Here is a 19,961-nt window from a genome sequence, read left to right as displayed (position 1 = left end):
GCATAGCATTGAGACTGCCTGCAATGACAACAAGCTTAGTCCGATGATGCTGTGACACATCGCCCCAGACCATGACGGACCCTCAACCTCCAAATCGATCCTGCTCCAGAGCACAGGCCTCGGTGTAACGCTCATTCCTTCGACGATAAAAGCGAATCAGACCATCCGCAACTCGTCAGTGAAGAGCACTTTTTGCCAGTCCTTTCTGGTCCAGCGACGGTGGGTTTGTGCCCATAGGTGATGTTGTTGTGCCCATAGGTGATGTTGTTGTGATGTCTGGCCTTACAACAGGCCTACAAGCCCTCAGTCCAGCCTTTCTCAGCCTATTGCGGACAGTCTGAGCACTGATGGAGTCCGTTCTGTCTCCCTGTAGCTCTATCTTAGGTGTCTCACAGTACGGACATTGCAATTTATTGTCCTGGCCACATCTGCAGTCCTCATTCCTCCTTGCAGCATGCCTAAGGCAAGTTCACGCAGATGAGCAGGGACCCTTTTCTTTTGGTCTTTTTTAGAGTCAGTAGAAAGGCCTCTTTAGTGTCCTAAGTTTTTAAAACTGTGACTTTAATTGCCTACCATCTGTAAACTGTTAGTGTTTTAAGGACCGTTCCACATTAATTGTTTATGGTTCATTGAACAAGCATGGGAAACAGTGTTTAAACCCTTTATAATAAAGATCTGTGAAGTTATTTGGATTTTTTTCGAATTATCTTTGAAAGACAGAGTCCTGAAAAAGAGACGTTTCTTTTTTTGCTGAGTTTACATCCAGGAGAGGGCAACGATGAGCGAGTAGTTTGTCGTTCACAATGAAGCCTGCTGCTTGAAAAGTGTATCCACTGGACACTGATGCCAGTTCAAGGTCTAGTTTTAATTTACATTTGATTGAGTTTTCAACTATCTGAATTTAACATGAAACCAACATACATTTGAAGCATGTTATTGGATTTAGGCTAAACGTTGGGTGAAAAAAAGACACGAAAATTCCCACAATTCCTTAACATTGATGACTGTGCGAATTCAATTCGCTTTCCACGTTGATTCAACGTCATTCCATTACCTTTTTGGGTGAAATATAATATTTGTTGAAATACAGTTTATGCACAGTGGGATTTCTCTCTTCGCTCTGTCCTTTATCCCCATCTCGCTACATTGTTCAATTACTCACTCTCACTCTCTCTCTCTCTCTCTCTCTCTCTCTCTCTCATACACAAACACACTCACCCCTCTACATCCTCCTTTCCGCGCTCTCTCTCTCTCTCTCATACACAAACACACTCACCCCTCTACATCCTCCTTTCCGCGCTCTCTCTTGTACATCGCCAGCCTTGTTGCAGACTGTGTCCAGCGAAAACTGGCACAGAACTGACGCATCCATGGAGCGCTCCGTCCTATCACAACATCCACGACGCACAGCAACACTTCCATGCGAAGTAATATAGAAGACAACATCGCAACCGACTCATGATCGAATACCAACATCGTCTTTCACGCGTCGACAACCCACCTCTTCCATTGTGTAACTTTCCGAACCCCTCTTCCTCCCCGCTTCCTTCGACTCCTCCGCGTTCCCTGTCCGGGTTCCCAGAAACTCTGTTCCCCGTGAAAACGTCTCCATGGATGGGATAGCCTTTGGCATGATGCCCGGGACCGTCCGGGTGCGGAGTAAGCCGCTTCAAGGGATGCTGAACCAGCGGAAGACCAAAGCTCAGCGGAAAAAGCGAAAGGAGTTGTTCGGTGGGCAGATGTTCTTCATGGGGGTGCTGCTCGCTCTTGTAAAGGGGCTCTCATGTTTGGTCGAGAAAGCAGGTGAGATGTTTGTTGTCAGAATGTCTTGTTGAACAGTTGCCTATTTGCGAGAGGTTTTATTTCAGTTTCACTATTTTGTGAGGCTCCTAAGAAGGGACATAAAGCGATTCTAGACTATGTTGTTCACTAATATCCATATAGGCTATGATGTTTTTGAGTGCGCTTCATTATCTGAGTTTGACCTTTACGTTTTCATATAAATGATTGTTGTTATGTAGGCCTAAAGCAAGGATTGTCCATAAATGAGTTGCAACAAATCAAATCATATGTGTCACATGCCTTGTAAACAACAGGTCTAGACTAACAGTGAAACGCTAGTTACGGCCCTTCCCTACAATACAGAGAGAAAAATATCAATATAATAGAAAGATAATAACGCGAGGAATAAGTACACAATGAGTAACGATAACTTGGCTATATACACGGGGTACCAGTACTGAGTTGACGTGCAGTGGTAGGAGGTAATTGAGGTAGATATACATGTGCTGTAGGTAGAGGTAAAGTGACTCGGCAACAGGATAAATAGGCTAATAAGCAGTTGCATTAGCGCATGTGATGAGTCAAAAGACTGCAAAGGGGAGGGGGGTCAATTCAGAACACAGGAGGTCCAGGATCCAGTTACAGAGGGGGGTGTTTAGTCCCAGGCACTTTACTTGGTGAGGACTGGCTCGTGGTAATGGCTGGAGCAAAATGAGTGGAATGGTATCAAATACATCAAACACATGGTTTCCACAGACCTGGCGCCCGGACAAATCAGTTGGGGAGGCGTTTGATTTCCATAGGCGGGCCTGTTTTTTTCACGGGACCTCCTATGTGTGCACGCGCTTGTGCATATTTTTTAAATGGCTGGAATAGTAAATAAAGAACATAGTCTTCTCCTGAGTTTCAAGTTTGGGGAAGCTTACAATTTAACCTACCATTTCTACCAATCTGCGTGCCAGTTCTGAATACTTTAATATACACATTTTCGTGGAACAGTTTCATCGAAATAATAAAGTTTCAGTTTCTCAAAATCATTGTCACGTGGTTAATCATAAAAATCTGAACATTAAAATTAAACTATGGTGAGAGCACTAGCCTCTGCCATATGGACACATTGATAGACTGTGATCCATTGGCGGCTAAAGAAATTAGAGCATAGAACTCAGAGATATCCTATAACCAATGCATCAGTAAGCCAATAACTTCATCGTCAACTAAGTAAAATACATAGGCCGCCCTAAAGCCTAGAAATTAAAACAGTAGAAAATATCCTGATGAAAATTCTGGTTCTTTCAATCACATTCATCTCTCTTGTCCGCCTGTCTGCTTCCCTTTCTATCCGTCTTGACTTGAACTATTGCTAGTGAAGTTCAATATTGTATCAAAACATCACAGGGTCCGGGCTGAAACTATTGCTAATAAACTTGCAACATTCTACCAACTAGCCTTTTCTGGGCCCTCAAAGTTTCCTGCTCTAGTTTGCTGAGAACAGAAAGCAGTGTTTTATCATGTTTCCCACTTGGTATACTGTATGGGATCATCAGTTCACAGTATTTTATTATCAAGGCCGGGAGTGTTGGAAAGATTGTTCAAATACTGAGGATCTATCATTCGCAATGGATGCTAAAAAACAGGCTTTGTTGACCTGTGTGAGGCGGGAAAAAAACATGTGGTGTATGTAGTGAGTTAAGACAATCAGAAATAAGACATTGCCAAATGGGCACTTTCCTACATACTGTATGCATGCATTCTGGAGAGAGACACACACCCCTCCCCTTCTTCTTGATGCAATATTTTAAATTATACTCAAGACATGTTATCTTCACAAATATTTTAGACGCTTTTCACTGACAGCCGCAGCTCAATCAGGTAGACCTATTGCCACGCACACTACCCAAATTACGGGCTTCCCAAACAAACTTGTGATTTGAAACAATCCACAACTATGAAAAAATTACACAACTGCACATCAGGTCGCCCTCTCAAAATAGTTCATTTGGACTGGACACTAGAAAAGTGTTGTCTTTTCAATCACGTTCATGTTTACAGCATCTCATGTGAGCTGCACTGCAATTCAGTTTTCTGTATTGTATGCCGCTAAAGTGCACCAGTGTAAAAGGCCCTTAGTTTACTCTAAAATGTTGTATTCTATACCGATTTGAAGAGAAACAAGTTATTAATCTGTTTGATGAGATGAAATATTCTCTCAGGGAACCCTATTTAAAATTCTGGGGACCCCACATGGGTCCCCGACCCCAAGTTTGGGAACCACTGTACTACAAACATCTCTCTGCTTGCTTCCTCTCTCTGTGTCTCCTTTGCACTGCAGCCTGCCTCACAATTGTCTGTCTGACACTACTCTCTGTAAAGCAAAATTATTTTGTTATGAGAACTTATAGTAGCCTATCTTTTGTTATGATTTTAGCTGGCTTCTGACTGAAATATCAGCGACTATTTACCAGTTGTAGCCTACACTCATTCTCAGAGAGTCTGTTGACACAGCAGGAGTCGAGGGAAGTTTTAAAAAATGGCCTTATGTCAGTTATCATGCAAGGCCACTGTCAGCTTGGTCTGGGCTGAGGTAGTTCATTTCGCGTCCCGGCCTGTGCCTTGGCCGGAGTTTTCCATTGGACAGAGTGGTGAATGAATGTGCTGCGAACAAGGAAAATCCAGTAGGCAAACAAAACGAGCATACCTGAATCATGATTCCACTTGTGGAAACGCAATAATAAGTGGGTGAATGATAATGAACTAAATAAAAAGATGACTAAATGCTATTTAAAAAAGAATAAGGTGACTAAACTACATTTACGTGTATTTACATCCTGTTTACGCAGCTTGTTGGCCATTAGCCAATTAGCCCTTGTCAACTAGTTCAAAGCACGTAAATGCATCCAACTGGTATTTACGACTTCACAACTGGTAAATTCCCAACTCCCAGTTGGTTACGAATATAGTTTTAGGTTTGTGTGGCACAAGAACTGCAGCTAAACATGTGCATTTAATAATCCTCTGGAGTTGGTAGCTGCGCGTCTGTTGCTCTGTCACCAAATTACTCAACCCTTGGTGCAATATGGGTCTATTGAAAGAGGAACTGAGCATAAGATGACCTTAGTATTTTCACCTGAACATAAACTGAAGAAAAGTGAAAAAAATGCACGTTCTTGCAAAGTCAAAAGATTTTCCAAGAGGGAAGTGGGATTCTGGTGACATCTTCCTTCATTATTTCCCTTACACACGGTCAAAGCAAGAAATATCATAAAACAATCAATCATTTTCACATAATGCTACTGACCAAATACAGAATTAAGTTTTATCTTATGGGGAAGCTGAATGTTTGTTGTGACTATATGTGTCAAAGAAAAAATCAATGACTGACATGACGATGGTAGTGATGGTGGAGAAAATCGATACAGTTGCATATTGCAATATTATTTTTGGACTTTATTACAGTGCATTCGGAAACTATTCAGACCCCTTGACTTTTTACACGTTTTGTTACGTTACAGCGTTATTCTAAAATGGATTAAATAAAACACTTTCCTAATCAATCTAATGTACACACAATACCCCATAATGACGAAGCAAAAATTGGTTTTTAGAAATGTTTGCAAATATATAAAAAATAATACTAATATGAAATACCTTATTTACATAAGTATTCAAGACCCTATGCTATGAGACACGAAATTGAGTTCAGGTCATCCTGTTTCCATTGTTCATCCTTGAGATGATTCTACAACTTGATTGGAGTCCACCAGTGGTAAATTCAATTGATTGGACATGATTTGGAAAGGCACACACCTGTCTATATAAGGTCCCACAGTTGACAGTGCATGTCAAAGCAAGAAACAAGCCATGAGGTCGAAGGAATTGTCCTTAGAGCTCTGAGACAGGATTGTGTGGAGGCACAGATCTGGGGAAGGGTACCAAAAAATGTCTGCAGCATTAAAGGCCCCCAAGAACACAGTGGCATCCATCATTCTTAAATGAAAGGAGTTTGGAACCACCAAGACTAGAGCTGGCCGCCCAGCCAAACTGAGCAATCAGGAAATGGGAGAAGCTTCCAGAAGGACAACCATCTCTGCAGCACTCCACCAATCAGGCCTTTATGGTAGAATGGCCAGACGGAAGCCACTCCTCAGTAAAAGGCACATGACAGCCTGCTTTGAGTTTGCCAAAAGGCACCTAATGGACTCTCAGACTATTAGAAACAAGATTATCTGGTCAGATGAAACCAACATTGAACTATTTGACCTGAATGCCAAGTGTCACATCTGGAGGAGACCTGGCACCATCCCTACGATGAAGCATGGTGTTGGCAGCATCATGCTGTGGGGATGTTTTTCAGCGGCAAGGATTGGGAGACTAGTCAGGATCCAGGCAAAGAGGAACAGAGCAAAGTACAGAGAGATCATTGATGAAAACCTGCTCCAGAGCACTCAGGACCTCAGACTGGGGCAAAGTTTCACCTTCCAACAGGACAATAAGCCTAAGCACACAGCCAAGACAACGCAGGAGTGGCTTCAAGACAAGCCTCTAAATGTCCTTGTGTGCCCCAGCCAGAGCCCAGACTTGAAGCCGATCGGACATCTCTGGAGAGACCTGAAAATATCTGTACAGCATCGCTCCCTATCCAACCTGACAGAGCTTGAGAGGATCTGCAGAGAAGAATGGGAGAAACTCCTCAAATACAGGTGTGCCAAGCTTGTAGCGTCATACCCAAGAAGACGCAAGGCTGTAATCGCTGCCAAACGTGCTTCAACAAAATACTTATGTAAATGTGATATTTCAGATGTTTATTTTTTATAAATTTGCATACATTTCAAAAAACTAGTTTTTGATTTGTCATTATGGGGTATTGTGTGTAGATTGATGAGGGAATTAAATATATATATATTTCAAGATAAGGCTGTAATAGATCTAATTGTGGAAAAAGTCAAGGGGTCTGAAACCTTTACAAATGCACTGTATACAGAACGTTTGTATAAAACATGTAGAAACTGTATTTATAATTATATTACTATATTTTAGGTTGACAATACTTCTATTACACAATTGCTAATTTACCACATGCCTTACTTTAATTTTTATGAATAAGTAAAATCAAGATTATATCTCTACTGCAGCGTTTTCCCAAACTCAGTCCTGGGGACCCTAAGGGGTGCACGTTTTGATTTTTGCCCTAGCAGTTCACAGCTGATTCAAATAATCAATGAGTTCATTATTTTAATCAGATGTATAGTGCTAGGATAAAAAACAAAACGTACACCCCTTAGGGTCCCCAGGACCGAGTTTGGGAAACAGTGCTCTTCAGCCATTCCTTCCAATCAGACTGGTTTGCATTTCTCCCTGAGCAATATGGCTGCCATTTTTATCCCATTCTGTATCTTTGATGGTTAATGACATACCCCCTCAAGTAATCTATTAGGATCTCTATGCCTAGATGTCACTGATACAAATGGACACACTCAATGTATGGAGTGTCATCTGGGCACAAATGTACTCTTCTGGTCTGTAGATCATTTCATCATGTAACATGGTTGTGTGTGGTGAATGATGGTGAATGATGGCAGAACACTTACAAACAGCACAAAGGAGTACTTTATGACTATGAACCCTGAGGTTGCAATGATTGAGAACACTGAAAAAACAGAGAATGTGACATATGTATGGAGGTAGAGTGGGAACGAGCCTGCCCCTTTTTTGTTTTTAATTTTACCCCCCAATTTCATGGTATCCAGTTGTTAGTAGTTACTATCTTGTCTCATCGCTACAGCTCCCATACGGGCTCGGGAGAGATGAAGGTTGAGAGCCTACGAAACACAACCCAACAGCTAGCACTGTAGGTTAAGAGCCAGGCTCTCCACTGTGATGCAGTGCACTAGACCCCTGCGCCACCCGGGAGGCAGGTAGCCTGCACTTTAGCTAGTTTCTTCAAAACAAGCCGCACTGCTTCTTACCACAGCGCGCATCCAACTTGGAAGCCAGCCACACCAATGTGTCGGAGGAAACTCCGTGCACCTAGCATCCTGGTGAGTGTGCACTGCGCCTGGCCCACCACAGGAGTACACGATGAGATATCCCTACCGGCCAAACCCTCCCTAATCCAGACGACGTTAGGCCAATTGTGCGGCGCCCCAAGGACCCCCTGGTCGCAGCCTGCTGCAACAGAGCCTGGGCTCGAACCCAGAGTCTCTGGTGGCACAGCTAGCACTGCGATGCAGTGCCTTAGACCCCTGCGCCACCCGGGAGGCAGGTAGCCTGCACTTTAGCTAGTTTCTTCATCTCTCACTTCCTGTTTTACATACACAAACACACACACACACCCTCTCAATTCAATTCAAAGGGGCTTTATTGGCATGGTAAACATGTTTACATTGGCAAAGCAAGTGAAATAAACTAGAAAACAAAACTGACAAGAAACATATTTCACAACATTAACAAAAAACTATGAGAAATTAACAGTAAACATTGCACTCAAAGGTTTAAAAAAGATTTTTAAAGATAAAAAAAGACATTTCAGGTGTTATATTATCAGCTATGTAAAGTGTTTTAACAATGTGCAAATATTTGTAGTACGAATATGGGAAGATAAATAAACAGATACGTATTGGTGGTATTTACAATGTTGTCTCTCTCTCTCTCTCTCTGAGGCTGTCTTTAATTCAGCTTCATCTGGGTCAGCTGGTTTGAACAGAGAGCAGAGCTCTGCTCCAGTCTGACTGGGAGAACACAGATGCAAACAACATCTTCTTTCCTCCATCACTCACTCTGTCTCCATCTCTCTCAAACTGTATCTCTGTCCTTCGCATTCACTTTCTGTCACTCTCTTGCTTTTTCTCCTTTCCTCTCCCTTTTAGATGATCTCTTCTTCTTCTTTTCTTTATCTATCCCTCTCTTATGCTCTCTCACTACCTCTGTCTCACACTCTTCAACCTACAATGCAGAATCTACCTAATCAGTAAAGTGCAGTCTGTTATGTGATTGACAAGGCCCTGGACAGGTAAACAGGGATTATTTATTATTATTATTATTATATTATTATTATCAAATCTCTTTGAGTGACAGTGACTTGCGAAAGTATTCACCCCCTTTGGCATTTTTCCTATTTTGTTGCCTTATAACCTGGAATTAAAATAGATTTTTGGGGGGTTTGTATCATTTGATTTACGCAACATGCCCACTTTGAAGATGCAAAATATTTTTTATTGTGAAGCAAACAAGAAATAAGACAAAAAAACTGAAAACTTGAGCGTGCATAACTATTCACCCCCCAAAATTAATACTTTGTAGAGCCACCTTTTGCAGCAATTACAGCTGCAAGTCTCTTGGGGTACATCTCTATAAGCTTGGCACATCTAGCCACTGGGATTTTTGCCCAGTCTTCAAGGCAAAACTGCTCCAGCTCCTTCAAGTTGGATGGCTTCCGCTGGTGTACAGCCATCTGTAAGTAATACGACAGATTCTCGAATGGATTGAGGTCTGGACATTGACTAGGCCATTCCAAGACATTTAAATGTTTCCTCCTAAAACCACTGGAGTGTTACATTAGCAGTATGCTTAGGGATATTGTCCTGCTGGAAGGTGAACCTCCGTCCAAGTCTCAAATCTCTGGAAGACTGAAACATGTTTCCGTCAAGAATTTCCCTGTATTTAGCACCATCCATCATTCCTTCAATTCTGACCAGTTTCCCAGTCCCCCATAGCATGATGCAGCCACCACCAGGCTTCACTGTGGGGATGGTGTTCTCGGGGTGATGGAGGTGTTGGGATTGTGCAAGACATAGCGTTTTCCTTGATGGTCATAAAGCTCAATTTTAGTCTCATCTGACCAGAGTACATTCTTCCATATGTTTGGGGAGTCTCCCACATGCCTTTTGGCGAACACCAAATGTGTTTGCTTATTTTTTTCTTTAAGCAATGGCTTTTTTCTGGCCACTCTTCCATAAAGCCCAGCTCTGTGGAGTGTACGGCTTAAAGCGGTCCTATGGACAGATACTCCTATCTCCACTGTGGAGCTTTGCAGCTCCTTCAGTGTTATCTTTGGTCTCTTTTTTGCCTCCCTGATTAATGCCCTCCTTGCCTGGTCTGTGAGTTTTGAGGTGCAGCCCGCTCTTGGCAGGTATTTCATGGTGCAATATTTGTTCAATTTTTTAATAATGGATTTAATGTTGCACTGTGGGATGTTCAAAGTTTAGAATATTTTTTATAACCCAACCCTGATTTGTACTTCTCCGCAACTTTGTCCTTGACCTGTTAAGAGAGCTCCTTGCTTGGTGGTGCCCCTTGCTTAGTGGTGTTGCAGACTCTGGGCCCTTTCAGAACAGATGTATATATACGCAGATCATGTGACACTTAGAATACACACAGGTGGACTTTATTAACTAATTCTGTGACTTCTGAAGGTAATTGGTTGCACCAGATCTTATTTAGGGGTGTCATAGCAAAGGGGGTGAATATATATATATTTGCACGCACCACTTTTCCATTTTCATTGAAACACATTATTTTTTCCATTTCACTTCATCAATTTGGACTATTTTGTGTATGTCCATTACATGAAATCCAAATAAAAATCTATTTAAATTACAGGTAATGCAACAAAATGGGAAAAACGTCAAGGGGGATGAATAATTTTACACGGCACTGTGCCTACCTGGTGGGGTTTGTTGAACAGGAGAGAATGACAGACTGGGGTAAAGTTGCCTCCTAGAGACGCTGATCTAAAATTTTGCATTTTCTCCATTCCGTAATGGTTAAGGTTTAGGACTGGGGAAGTAAGCTCATTTTAGAGAGAGCCCTCTACTGTCACATTTGAATCAACTCTCCCAGTGCAGCTAGAGGTTCCCACCACCATGCTTTATATACTGATATAACAACCAGTGATAAAAACAACTCCTTTATCTCCTCCACCAAAGAAGAGAGCAGCCTTTGCCGTATACACACACATGCACGCCCACGCATGCCCACACACATACTGTACATACACACACACACTATCTCTCTTCTATCAAATAGATATTATACACATACCCCCATCCCCAAAACAACAAAATATAATAATTGGCTATTCTCTTTGAAACATGGTAGAGGGAAGGATGTGGGCTTGGGTAAGGACAGAGCTTGTTACTGTGCTGTATCTGCCTTTCTGTCAGACAAAAGCTGGCACTCTGATACAGTATAGCCTCTCGCCCACTAACAAAGAGAGCGGCTAGCAAGAATAGCTGTAGAAACATCTCAAATTAGCAACTTCTTTTAGGTATTTTCTAAACAGCTTTTCACTTCTTCGTTTCTCCAGTTGTCAGGTCGATCACCCACCATTTACACACTCATTTGTGGTGCCCAAATTCAAGAATGAAAGTTGATTATTGTTGCTAGGCTACCAGTTACAGTGCTTTTAGCTTGCGGTTTGAGCACGCCTTTATCCAGATGGAATACAAAAATTATAGCTTCTGTCTGAAAGAATGATATAGATGTAATATTTGTCAAATTATTGAGCATGTGCTCAAAACTCAAATAAGCATCAGAAATTGTCCTTATTTAAATATCAAAATACATATCAAGATCCTGATTTGGACTTCAGTCAAGAGCATATGCATTGTATGTGCTGAGGAAATATACTGTGTAGGCCTACTGTCAGTATGTGTCATCATATAGAGAAAAAAAGATGTTCACATGGGATCTCAGGATAGCTCATGAGTCAATATCTGGCAATACCATGTATGACATCTGGAAGGAATCCAAAAATGATTTGTGCATGAAAGAATAATATGGATTTCATATTTGTCAAATTATTGAGCATGTGCTGTCCTTATTTTCAGCATATCAAGATCCGGATATGGACCTCAGCCAAGAGAAGCATATGAATATAGCTTCATATCTGGAATGGGCTGAGAAAACACAGATGTGATGTATACAGTCAATTTTTGTCAACATGTCCCATATCTTAGGATATTGAAGGAGTCCATATCTGGCCATAGGAAATGTCCATCCATGTGTGATATGCGGAGTAATTCCAATATCAAATGAAATCAAATTTATTTATATAGCCCTTCGTACATCAGCTGATATCTCAAAGTGCTGTACAGAAACCCAGCCTAAAACCCCAAACAGCAAGCAATGCAGGTGTAGAAGCACGGTGGCTAGGAAAACTCCCTAGAAAGGCCAAAACCTAGGAAGAAACCTAGAAAGGAACCAGGCTATGTGGGGTGGCCAGTCCTCTTCTGGCTGTGCCGGGTGGAGATTATAACAGAACATGGCCAAGATGTTCAAATGTTCATAGATGACCAGCATGGTCAAATAATAATAATCACAGGCAGAACAGTTGAAACTGGAGCAGCAGCACGGCCAGGTGGACTGGGGACAGCAAGGAGTCATCATGTCAGGTAGTCCTGGTGCATGGTCCTAGGGCTCAGGTCCTCCGAGAGAGAGAAAGAAAGAGAGAAAGAGAGAATTAGAGAGAGCATACTTAAATTCACACAGGACACCGGATAAGACAGGAGAAGTACTCCAGATATAAAAAACTGACCCTAGCCCCCCGACACATAAACTACTGCAGCATAAATACTGGAGGCCAAAGCACAGCCCCCACACCACTAGAGAGATATCTTCAACCACCAACTTACCATCCTGAGACAAGGCCGAGTATAGCCCACAAAGATCTCCGCCACGGCACAACCCAAGGGTGGGCGCCAATCCAGACAGGAAGATCACATCAGTGACTCAACTCACTCAAGTGACGCACCCCTCCTAGGGACGGTATGAAAGAGCCCTAGTAAGCCAGTGATTCAGCCCCTGTAATAGGGTTAGAGGCAGAGAATCCCAGTGGAAAGAGGGGAACCGGCCAGGCAGAGACAGCAAGGGTGGTTCGTTGCTCCAGAGCCTTTCCGTTCACCTTCACACTCCTGGGCCAGACTACACTCAATTATATGACCCACTGAAGAGATGAGTCTTCAGTAAAGACTTAAAGGTTGAGACCAAGTTTGCGTCTCTCACATGGGTAGGCAGACCATTCCATAAAAATGGAGCTCTATAGGAGAAAGCCCTGCCTCCAGCTGTTTGCTTAGAAATTCTAGGGACAATTAGGAGGCCTGCGTCTTGTGACCGTAGCGTACGTGTAGGTATGTACGGCAGGACCAAATCAGAGAGATAGGTAGGAGCAAGCCCATGTAATGCTTTGTAGGTTAGCAGTAAAACCTTGAAATCAGCCCTTGCCTTGACAGGAAGCCACTGTAGGGAGGCTAGCACTGGAGTAATATGATCAAATTTTGGGGTTCTAGTCAGGATTCTAGCAGCCGTATTTAGCATTAACTGAAGTTTATTTAGTGCTTTATCCGGGTAGCCGGAAAGTAGAGCATTGCAGTAGTCTAACCTAGAAGTGACAAAAGCATGGATACATTTTTCTGCATCATTTTTGGACAGAAAGTTTCTAATTTTTGCAATGTTACGTAGATGCAAAAAAGCTGTCCTTGAAACAGTCTTGATATGTTCTTCAAAAGAGAGATCAGGGTCCAGAGTAACGCCGAGGTCCTTCACAGTTTTATTTGAGACGACTGTACAACCATTAAGATTAATTGTCAGATTCAACAGAAGATCTCTTTGTTTCTTGGGACCTAGAACAAGCATCTCTGTTTTGTCCGAGTTTAAAAGTAGAAAGTTTGCAGCCATCCACTTCCTTATGTCTGAAACACATGCTTCTAGCGAGGGCAATTTTGGGGCTTCACCATGTTTCATTGACATGTACAGCTGTGTGTCATCCGCATAGCAGTGAAAGTTAACATTATGTCTAGAAGACACATCTGGATTCAGAATTTGTCAGGATATGGTGCATATCCACAAAACTCAAAATTTACAAAGGAAATGCTCTGTATTCTCTAGAATATCAAAAATCTGTCATGTATAGATATCCCCTGATATGGACCCTTTTTGCCCAGTGTATGGTCTCTGGCACAGTCCACACTGCGATTTATAAAACCAGGGTCAGGGTAACTTTGCTAATCGCTATGGAGCACAGCACAGCTAACAGTAGCTACGACATCCACTCTCCTCCTCACTCTTCTCCAACAGAATTGAATGATCAAAGATGAATATAGCGTTAGGCGGTAATACTGGAGTTTTACCGGTAAAAGCTAGAGGCTAGCTAACCTACTCATTGGACCGGTAACTATTAGCAACTGTGGATAATTGGTTCCAAAGTTGTTTCAAGCATCAGAGTACCTGTAACTATGCAGGCTAGCTACCATTCAGATGTTTTTCGGATTATCTAAAGAGTAAAGGTTAGGTAGTTATTGTAGCTAATGTACTAAACATTTTGCTAGCTTATTAGCTAGCTAGCTAGCTACCCGGCTAGCTAACTAAACAACAGCTGGAATGACCTATCTGTAATGTTTACAAGTATCCCTGCTAGCTAGCTACTAGACGACCAATATAGCTTTTTGTTATGGACTCTAGCTAGAATATAGATCAATACTTTTATAGCAATATAGCTAGCTACTACAATAGCCCAAATCTTTACACATTGTTTTGTTTGCACGTTTTGACATTGCTTGGCAGTATTTTGTATCACATTGGCCAGCAAGCACATTCCCTTTGACAGCTAGGTTTATTACTGTAGAGACACCTTGAAGTTTTGGAGACACTGAGCTATATATTAACTTCCTTCATATGGATTTACTTCACTGCACAGTTAACTATGCTAGCTTTAGCTAGCTAGCCAGCCAAACGTGTATACTTAGCGAGCAACTGCTACTTACTAGCTAGCTAGCAACACTCTTGCAGTAGCGCCGCCGTGCACAATGTTTCTTCAGAAACAATGAAGTGTTCCAGTTGTGTTGGCATTTCACGTATTCACTTAACCCACTCATCAGAATAATATAGCTATTTTCATTCTCCCCGTTTCACTGGCATCAGCTCTTCCAACATCTCCCAACAGTCTAAATGCATTGCAGACCGCAGCCACAGTAGCAACAGATTGTAATGAGCCCGCATGTGTTCTCTAACATGTTTGTAGAGAACAGCCCTATAACTGACACCTAAGTCAGAAAAAAATACACGTCATTGACATGGATTTCCAAAGTTTCCACTTCACATGCACAAGTACAGTGAAATGCCCTTCTTGCAAATTCAAAATGCAATAATCATTAACAATGTATTACTAAAAAAAAAACATAAGACATAAGAAAAGGAAATATGAAATACACAACAATGTAAGAATGCTATAGACAGGAAATATTTTAAAAAGTCAGTTCCAATCCCATATTTACATGTGCAGGGATACTGGAGTGATGGAGGTGGATACGTATCGGCGTACGGGGACTAGGCAACAGAATATAAGATAAACAGAGTAGCAGCAGCTTGTATGTATAATGCCCTTTTGCCGGGGTGTAGTGGGTGAGAAGTCAGGCGCAGGAAGCAGAGATTTCAGGGTAGTGCTATATCGTTTAATGCACAAAAACCGGTGAACATACACCAACCCCACGGAACACAGGGAGGACACCAAAAACAAATGCCCCAAATACAGGGGACTTAAACAGTCCAGCAAAACCCAAGAACATGGGCAAACCGAGACACACGTACACCAAACAATCCCGTAAATGAAGCCCGACCAATCAGCCTAAAATGAATAAAATGGACACAGGTGAAACCAATAAACAGAAAGGGGGGAAAGGTCGGTGGCGACGACCGCCGAGCGCCACCCGAACAGGAAGGGGAGCCACCTTCGGTAGGAGTCGTGACAGTATGTGAGTGGGTGTGTAGAGTGATTGATTTATTTAGAATTCAAGGCACACTTAACCAGCATGGCAACCACAGCCTTCTGCAGCGATATGCTATCCCATCTTGTTTGCGCTTAGTGGGACTATCATTTGTTTTTCAATGGGACAATGACCTAAAACATACTTCCAGGCTGTGTAAGGGAAAATAGTCAAAATAAAGAAAAAACAATGAGTAGTTGTGACAGAGCCTTGCAGGTGTTGGTCTGAGGGGGGGTCACCAAATCTTCTGGGTCGGTGATGGGCCTCACACCCGGCTCGATGTTGTTGTTGTCAAAGCGTGCATAAAATGCATTGAATACGTTTGGTAGAGAGGCATCGTTGGCAAATCATGGTTGGGTCTTCCTTTGTCATCTGTAATGGACTGTATCCCCTGCCACATGCGGCGGGCATCGGTGCTTCTGTAATATGATTACACCTTATTCCTATATTGTCCTTTTTCTCGTTTGATGACTCTGCAGAGGGCATAGCGGGCCTTCTTGTACTTATTCCTGTCTGTGGCCGTAGCATCAGGGTTGTCTACGATATCTCTGTGTGCGGTAGCCCTGTTCTTCAGTTTAGCACCAACATTGGTGTTAATCCAGGGCTTTTGATTGGGGAAGCATCGAACCCTCACCAACGTCTCCGATGCATTTTCTAATGAAGCCGGTGATGGAGGTGGTTAGCTCGGCAATGTTGTCGGCGGAGTCTCTAAACATATTCCCACTGGGCAAAGCTGTCCTTTAGCATAACCTCTGATTATGGTGACCATTTGTCAACAGAGCGAATCGCGGGTACTTCCTGTTTAAGTTTCTGCTTGTAAACAGGGAGCAAGAGTAAAGAGTCATGATCTGATTTGCTGAAAGGCGGACGAGGGAGGGCCTTGTATGCTTGCTTGTGGGTAGAATAGCAGTGGTCTAGGACTTTATCACCCCTAGTGGCGTTGGAGGTGTTGATGGAAGTTGGGCATCACGTGTCTTAGTGACGCCGAATCACGATAATAGCTGAAAACTCCCTCGGGAGGTAGAAGGGTAGGCATTTGACCATCAGGTATTCCAAGACGGGTGAACAGTAGGTCGACACTTCCACCACGCTGGAATTAGCACACCAGTTGGAGTTGACGATGAGTTAAACACCTCCCCCAATCCATTTCCCTGACTCAACTGTCCTGTCTGCCCAGTGAATGAAGAATCCATCGAGTTGGATAGCCGTGGGGGTATATTGTCCAAGAGCCATGTTTCTGAAAAGCAAAGAATATTGCAGTTCAGAGAATCCCGTTGGTAATCCGCAATTGGAGGTCATCCATTTTATTATCAAGGGATTGTACATTAGCCAGTTGAATGGAGGGAATCAGTGTTCTTATACAGCAGGCATGTATAGGTCTAAAAATGGCATAAAATGGCCACTTTTATCATGATTTGTAAGATTAAAAAGGCATGTCAAACATCCTTCCTCCCAATGAAGTTTCTATGTGAGAATTGCCAGAACAAACTGAGATATCTAAAATATTTTTGCCCACTCACATACACAAATTTACACACACACACACAACACACACACACACACACACATGCACCCACGCTCTTTTATATATCTCTTAAGCATACATGTCCACCCTCTCTGATTATGTCCAGTCAGCTCCAATGTCATTATTATAAGAAACTGGTTTGTAAGAGTGCGTGTGGGAAAACTGTGTTGGTTTCTTTGCTTGCAAACAGCAATGGACTCTGTTTGGTTGAAGTCAGGGAATTGGACTGATTTGAAGTGGGAGTAACATTTTTGTAAATATTATATAATATTAGCTATAGAGAAGAGCATTAATTTCTGTCACTGTGCGAGCACACACACACACACGCATGCACACACAGACACACACAGTCTGTTGAGTCTATTCATGTTCTGCAGTACAGTATTAGCTCTGGCTGTGATTAAACACTGAACTATTCTGCTCCCAGCTCCCCAAATACACCGTGCCTAATTCATCAACCCCACCCAGATTTAGACTTTACATGTATTCTGGGAACCCATAGGACCTGGAAAATAATAGAGGGAGGACAGGAGGACAGGAGGAGAAATGGATAGGAGGTGGGGGATAGCGTTCTGCAGCTGAAGACTTACAGTGCATTTGTAAAGTATTCCGACCCCTTGACTTTTTAAATATTTTGTTACATTACAGCCTTATTCTAAAATTGATAAAGCATATTTTTCTCATCAATCTACACACAATTCCCCATAATGACAAAGCAAAAACATGTTTTTAGATATTTTTTACAAATAAAAAACAAAAATACCTTATTTACATAAGTATTCGGACCCTTTGCTAAGGGACTTGAAATTGAGTTCAGGGGAATCCTGTTTCCTTTGATCATCCTGGAGATGTTTCTACAAATTAATTGGAGTCCACCTGTGATAAATTCAGTTGATTGAACATTATTTGGAAAGGAACACACCTGTTGACAGTGCATGTCAGAGCAAAAAACAAGCCATGAGGTCAAAGGAATTGTCCGTAAAGCTCCGAGACAGGATTGTGTCGAGGCTCAGATCTGGAGAAAACATTTCTGCAGCATTGAAGGTTCCCAAGAACACAGTGGCCTTCATCATTCTTAAATGGAAGACGTTTGAAACCCCCAAGACTATTCCTAGAGCTGGCAGCCCAGCCAAAAAGAGCAATCGGGCGAGAAGGGCCTTGGTCAGGGAGGTGACCAAGAACCCGATGGTCACTCTGGCAGAGCTCCAGAGTTCCTCTGTGGAGATGGGAGAACCTTTCAGAAGGACAACCATCTCTTCAGCACTCTACCAATCAGGCCTTTATGGTAGAGTGGCCAGACGGAAGCCACTCCTCAGTAAAAAGCACGTGACAGCCTGCTTGTAGTTTGCAAAAGGCACCTAAAGGACTCTCAGACCATGAGAAACAAGATTATCTGGTCTGATGAAACCAAGATTGAACTCTTTGGCCTAAAAGCCAAGCATCACTTCTGGAGGAAACTTGGCACCATCCCTACGGTGAAATATGGTGGTGACAGCATCATGCTGTGGGGATGTTTGTCAGCGGCAGGGATTGGTAGACTAGTTAGGATTGAGGGAAAGCTGAGCGGAGCAAAGTACAGGGAGATCCTTGATAAAAAACCTGCTCCAGAGTGCTCAGAACCTCAGACTGTGGGCCAATATTTACCTTCCAACAGGACAACGACCCTAAGCACACAGTCAAGACAACGCAGGAGGGGCTATGGGACAAGTCTCTGAATGTCTTTGAGTGGCCCAGCCAAAGCCTGGACTTGAACCCGATCGAACATCTTTGCAGAGACCGGAAAATAGCTGTGCAACGATGCTCCCATCATACTACGACAGAGCGTGAGAGGATCTGCAGAGAAGAATGAGAGAAACTCTCAGAATACAGGTGTGCCAAGCTAGTAGTGTCATACCCAACAAGATTTACGGCTGTAATCGCTGCCAACGGTGATTCAACAAAGTACTGAGTAAAGGGTCTGAATAGTTATGTAAATGTTATATTTCAGTTTTTGCATTTTTTAAAAATTTGCACACATTTCTAAAAACCTGTTTTTGCTTTGTCATTATGGGGTATTGTGTGTAGATTGATGAGGGTAAAAAAAACTATTTAATACATTTTAGAATAAGGCTGTAATGTAACAAAATGTGGAAAATTCAAGGGGTCTGAATACTTTTCGAATGCACTGTAGATGAGGTGAGAAAAGGGTCTATCCTCTCCTCTCTGCTTCATCTCCTCTCTTCTTCCCCCCTTTCTTTCACACCAACCCTTGATGGAGAGAGGAGTGGGCCTGTACCTCGCACCAGTAATTCCTGAGAGGGGTGGTGGTTTGTTGACTGTGAGGTTCATCCCATATCCCCGCCTGTTATATATAGAAGTCCCATAAATGTCCTCAATAAGCAAGTGTTGATGAGATTGAGTCCTGCTATGCCTCTCTATTGGCCTCTACATCCATCCTCATCCAATGAACCAGCCACGACTCTATTATGGTCTCTGTTGATTTAAACCTGGACCTTTAACCTTGGTAAGAGTGCTGAACTTTTTAAGTCTGAGGCAGAGTAGGGATGGATGGCAGGCAGCTGGTTTAAATAGCTCTGACGCTACAGGAGGAGAAACAGAACTGAACTGTAATTGTGTAAAGATGTGGTGTGTTGAGTGTAAACACAGGCGCGCGCACAGAAACACAGACACGACCTCACCTCTCTCTCACACACACACACACACAAACACACACACACACACACGCGTAGACACACACTCACGGTATCATGAGTAATGTAACAAGCTCCTTGACTACATGCCTGGGTTCAAACGTGCAAAGCTCTTTTATACACTCAACACAGGCACAGACACAGAGATACACTTACTGTTATACACTCGCATTCATGCACTTTACGTAATTCACTTCTGTCAGATTT

At 42.6% G+C, this 19,961-nt stretch overlaps 1 protein-coding gene across 1 annotated transcript in view; it reads left to right on the top strand.

Annotated features, from left to right (window-relative positions):
• The first annotated feature begins 1,212 nt into the window (after positions 1-1,212).
• LOC112254424 (sodium/potassium/calcium exchanger 3-like) overlaps positions 1,213-19,961 on the top strand; it is a 143,691-nt gene continuing 124,942 nt past the window's right edge. The window contains exon 1 of the mRNA XM_024427007.2: positions 1,213-1,803. Coding sequence (XP_024282775.1) covers positions 1,611-1,803 — 193 coding nt within the window. The 5' untranslated portion in view covers positions 1,213-1,610. The remainder of the gene's footprint in view (positions 1,804-19,961) is intronic.

This window comes from Oncorhynchus tshawytscha, linkage group LG01 (assembly GCF_018296145.1).
Source record: "Oncorhynchus tshawytscha isolate Ot180627B linkage group LG01, Otsh_v2.0, whole genome shotgun sequence".
NCBI lineage: Eukaryota > Metazoa > Chordata > Actinopteri > Salmoniformes > Salmonidae > Oncorhynchus > Oncorhynchus tshawytscha.
Note: the sequence above shows the minus strand (reverse complement) of the source record. Positions and strands in the feature narration are given on the sequence as shown.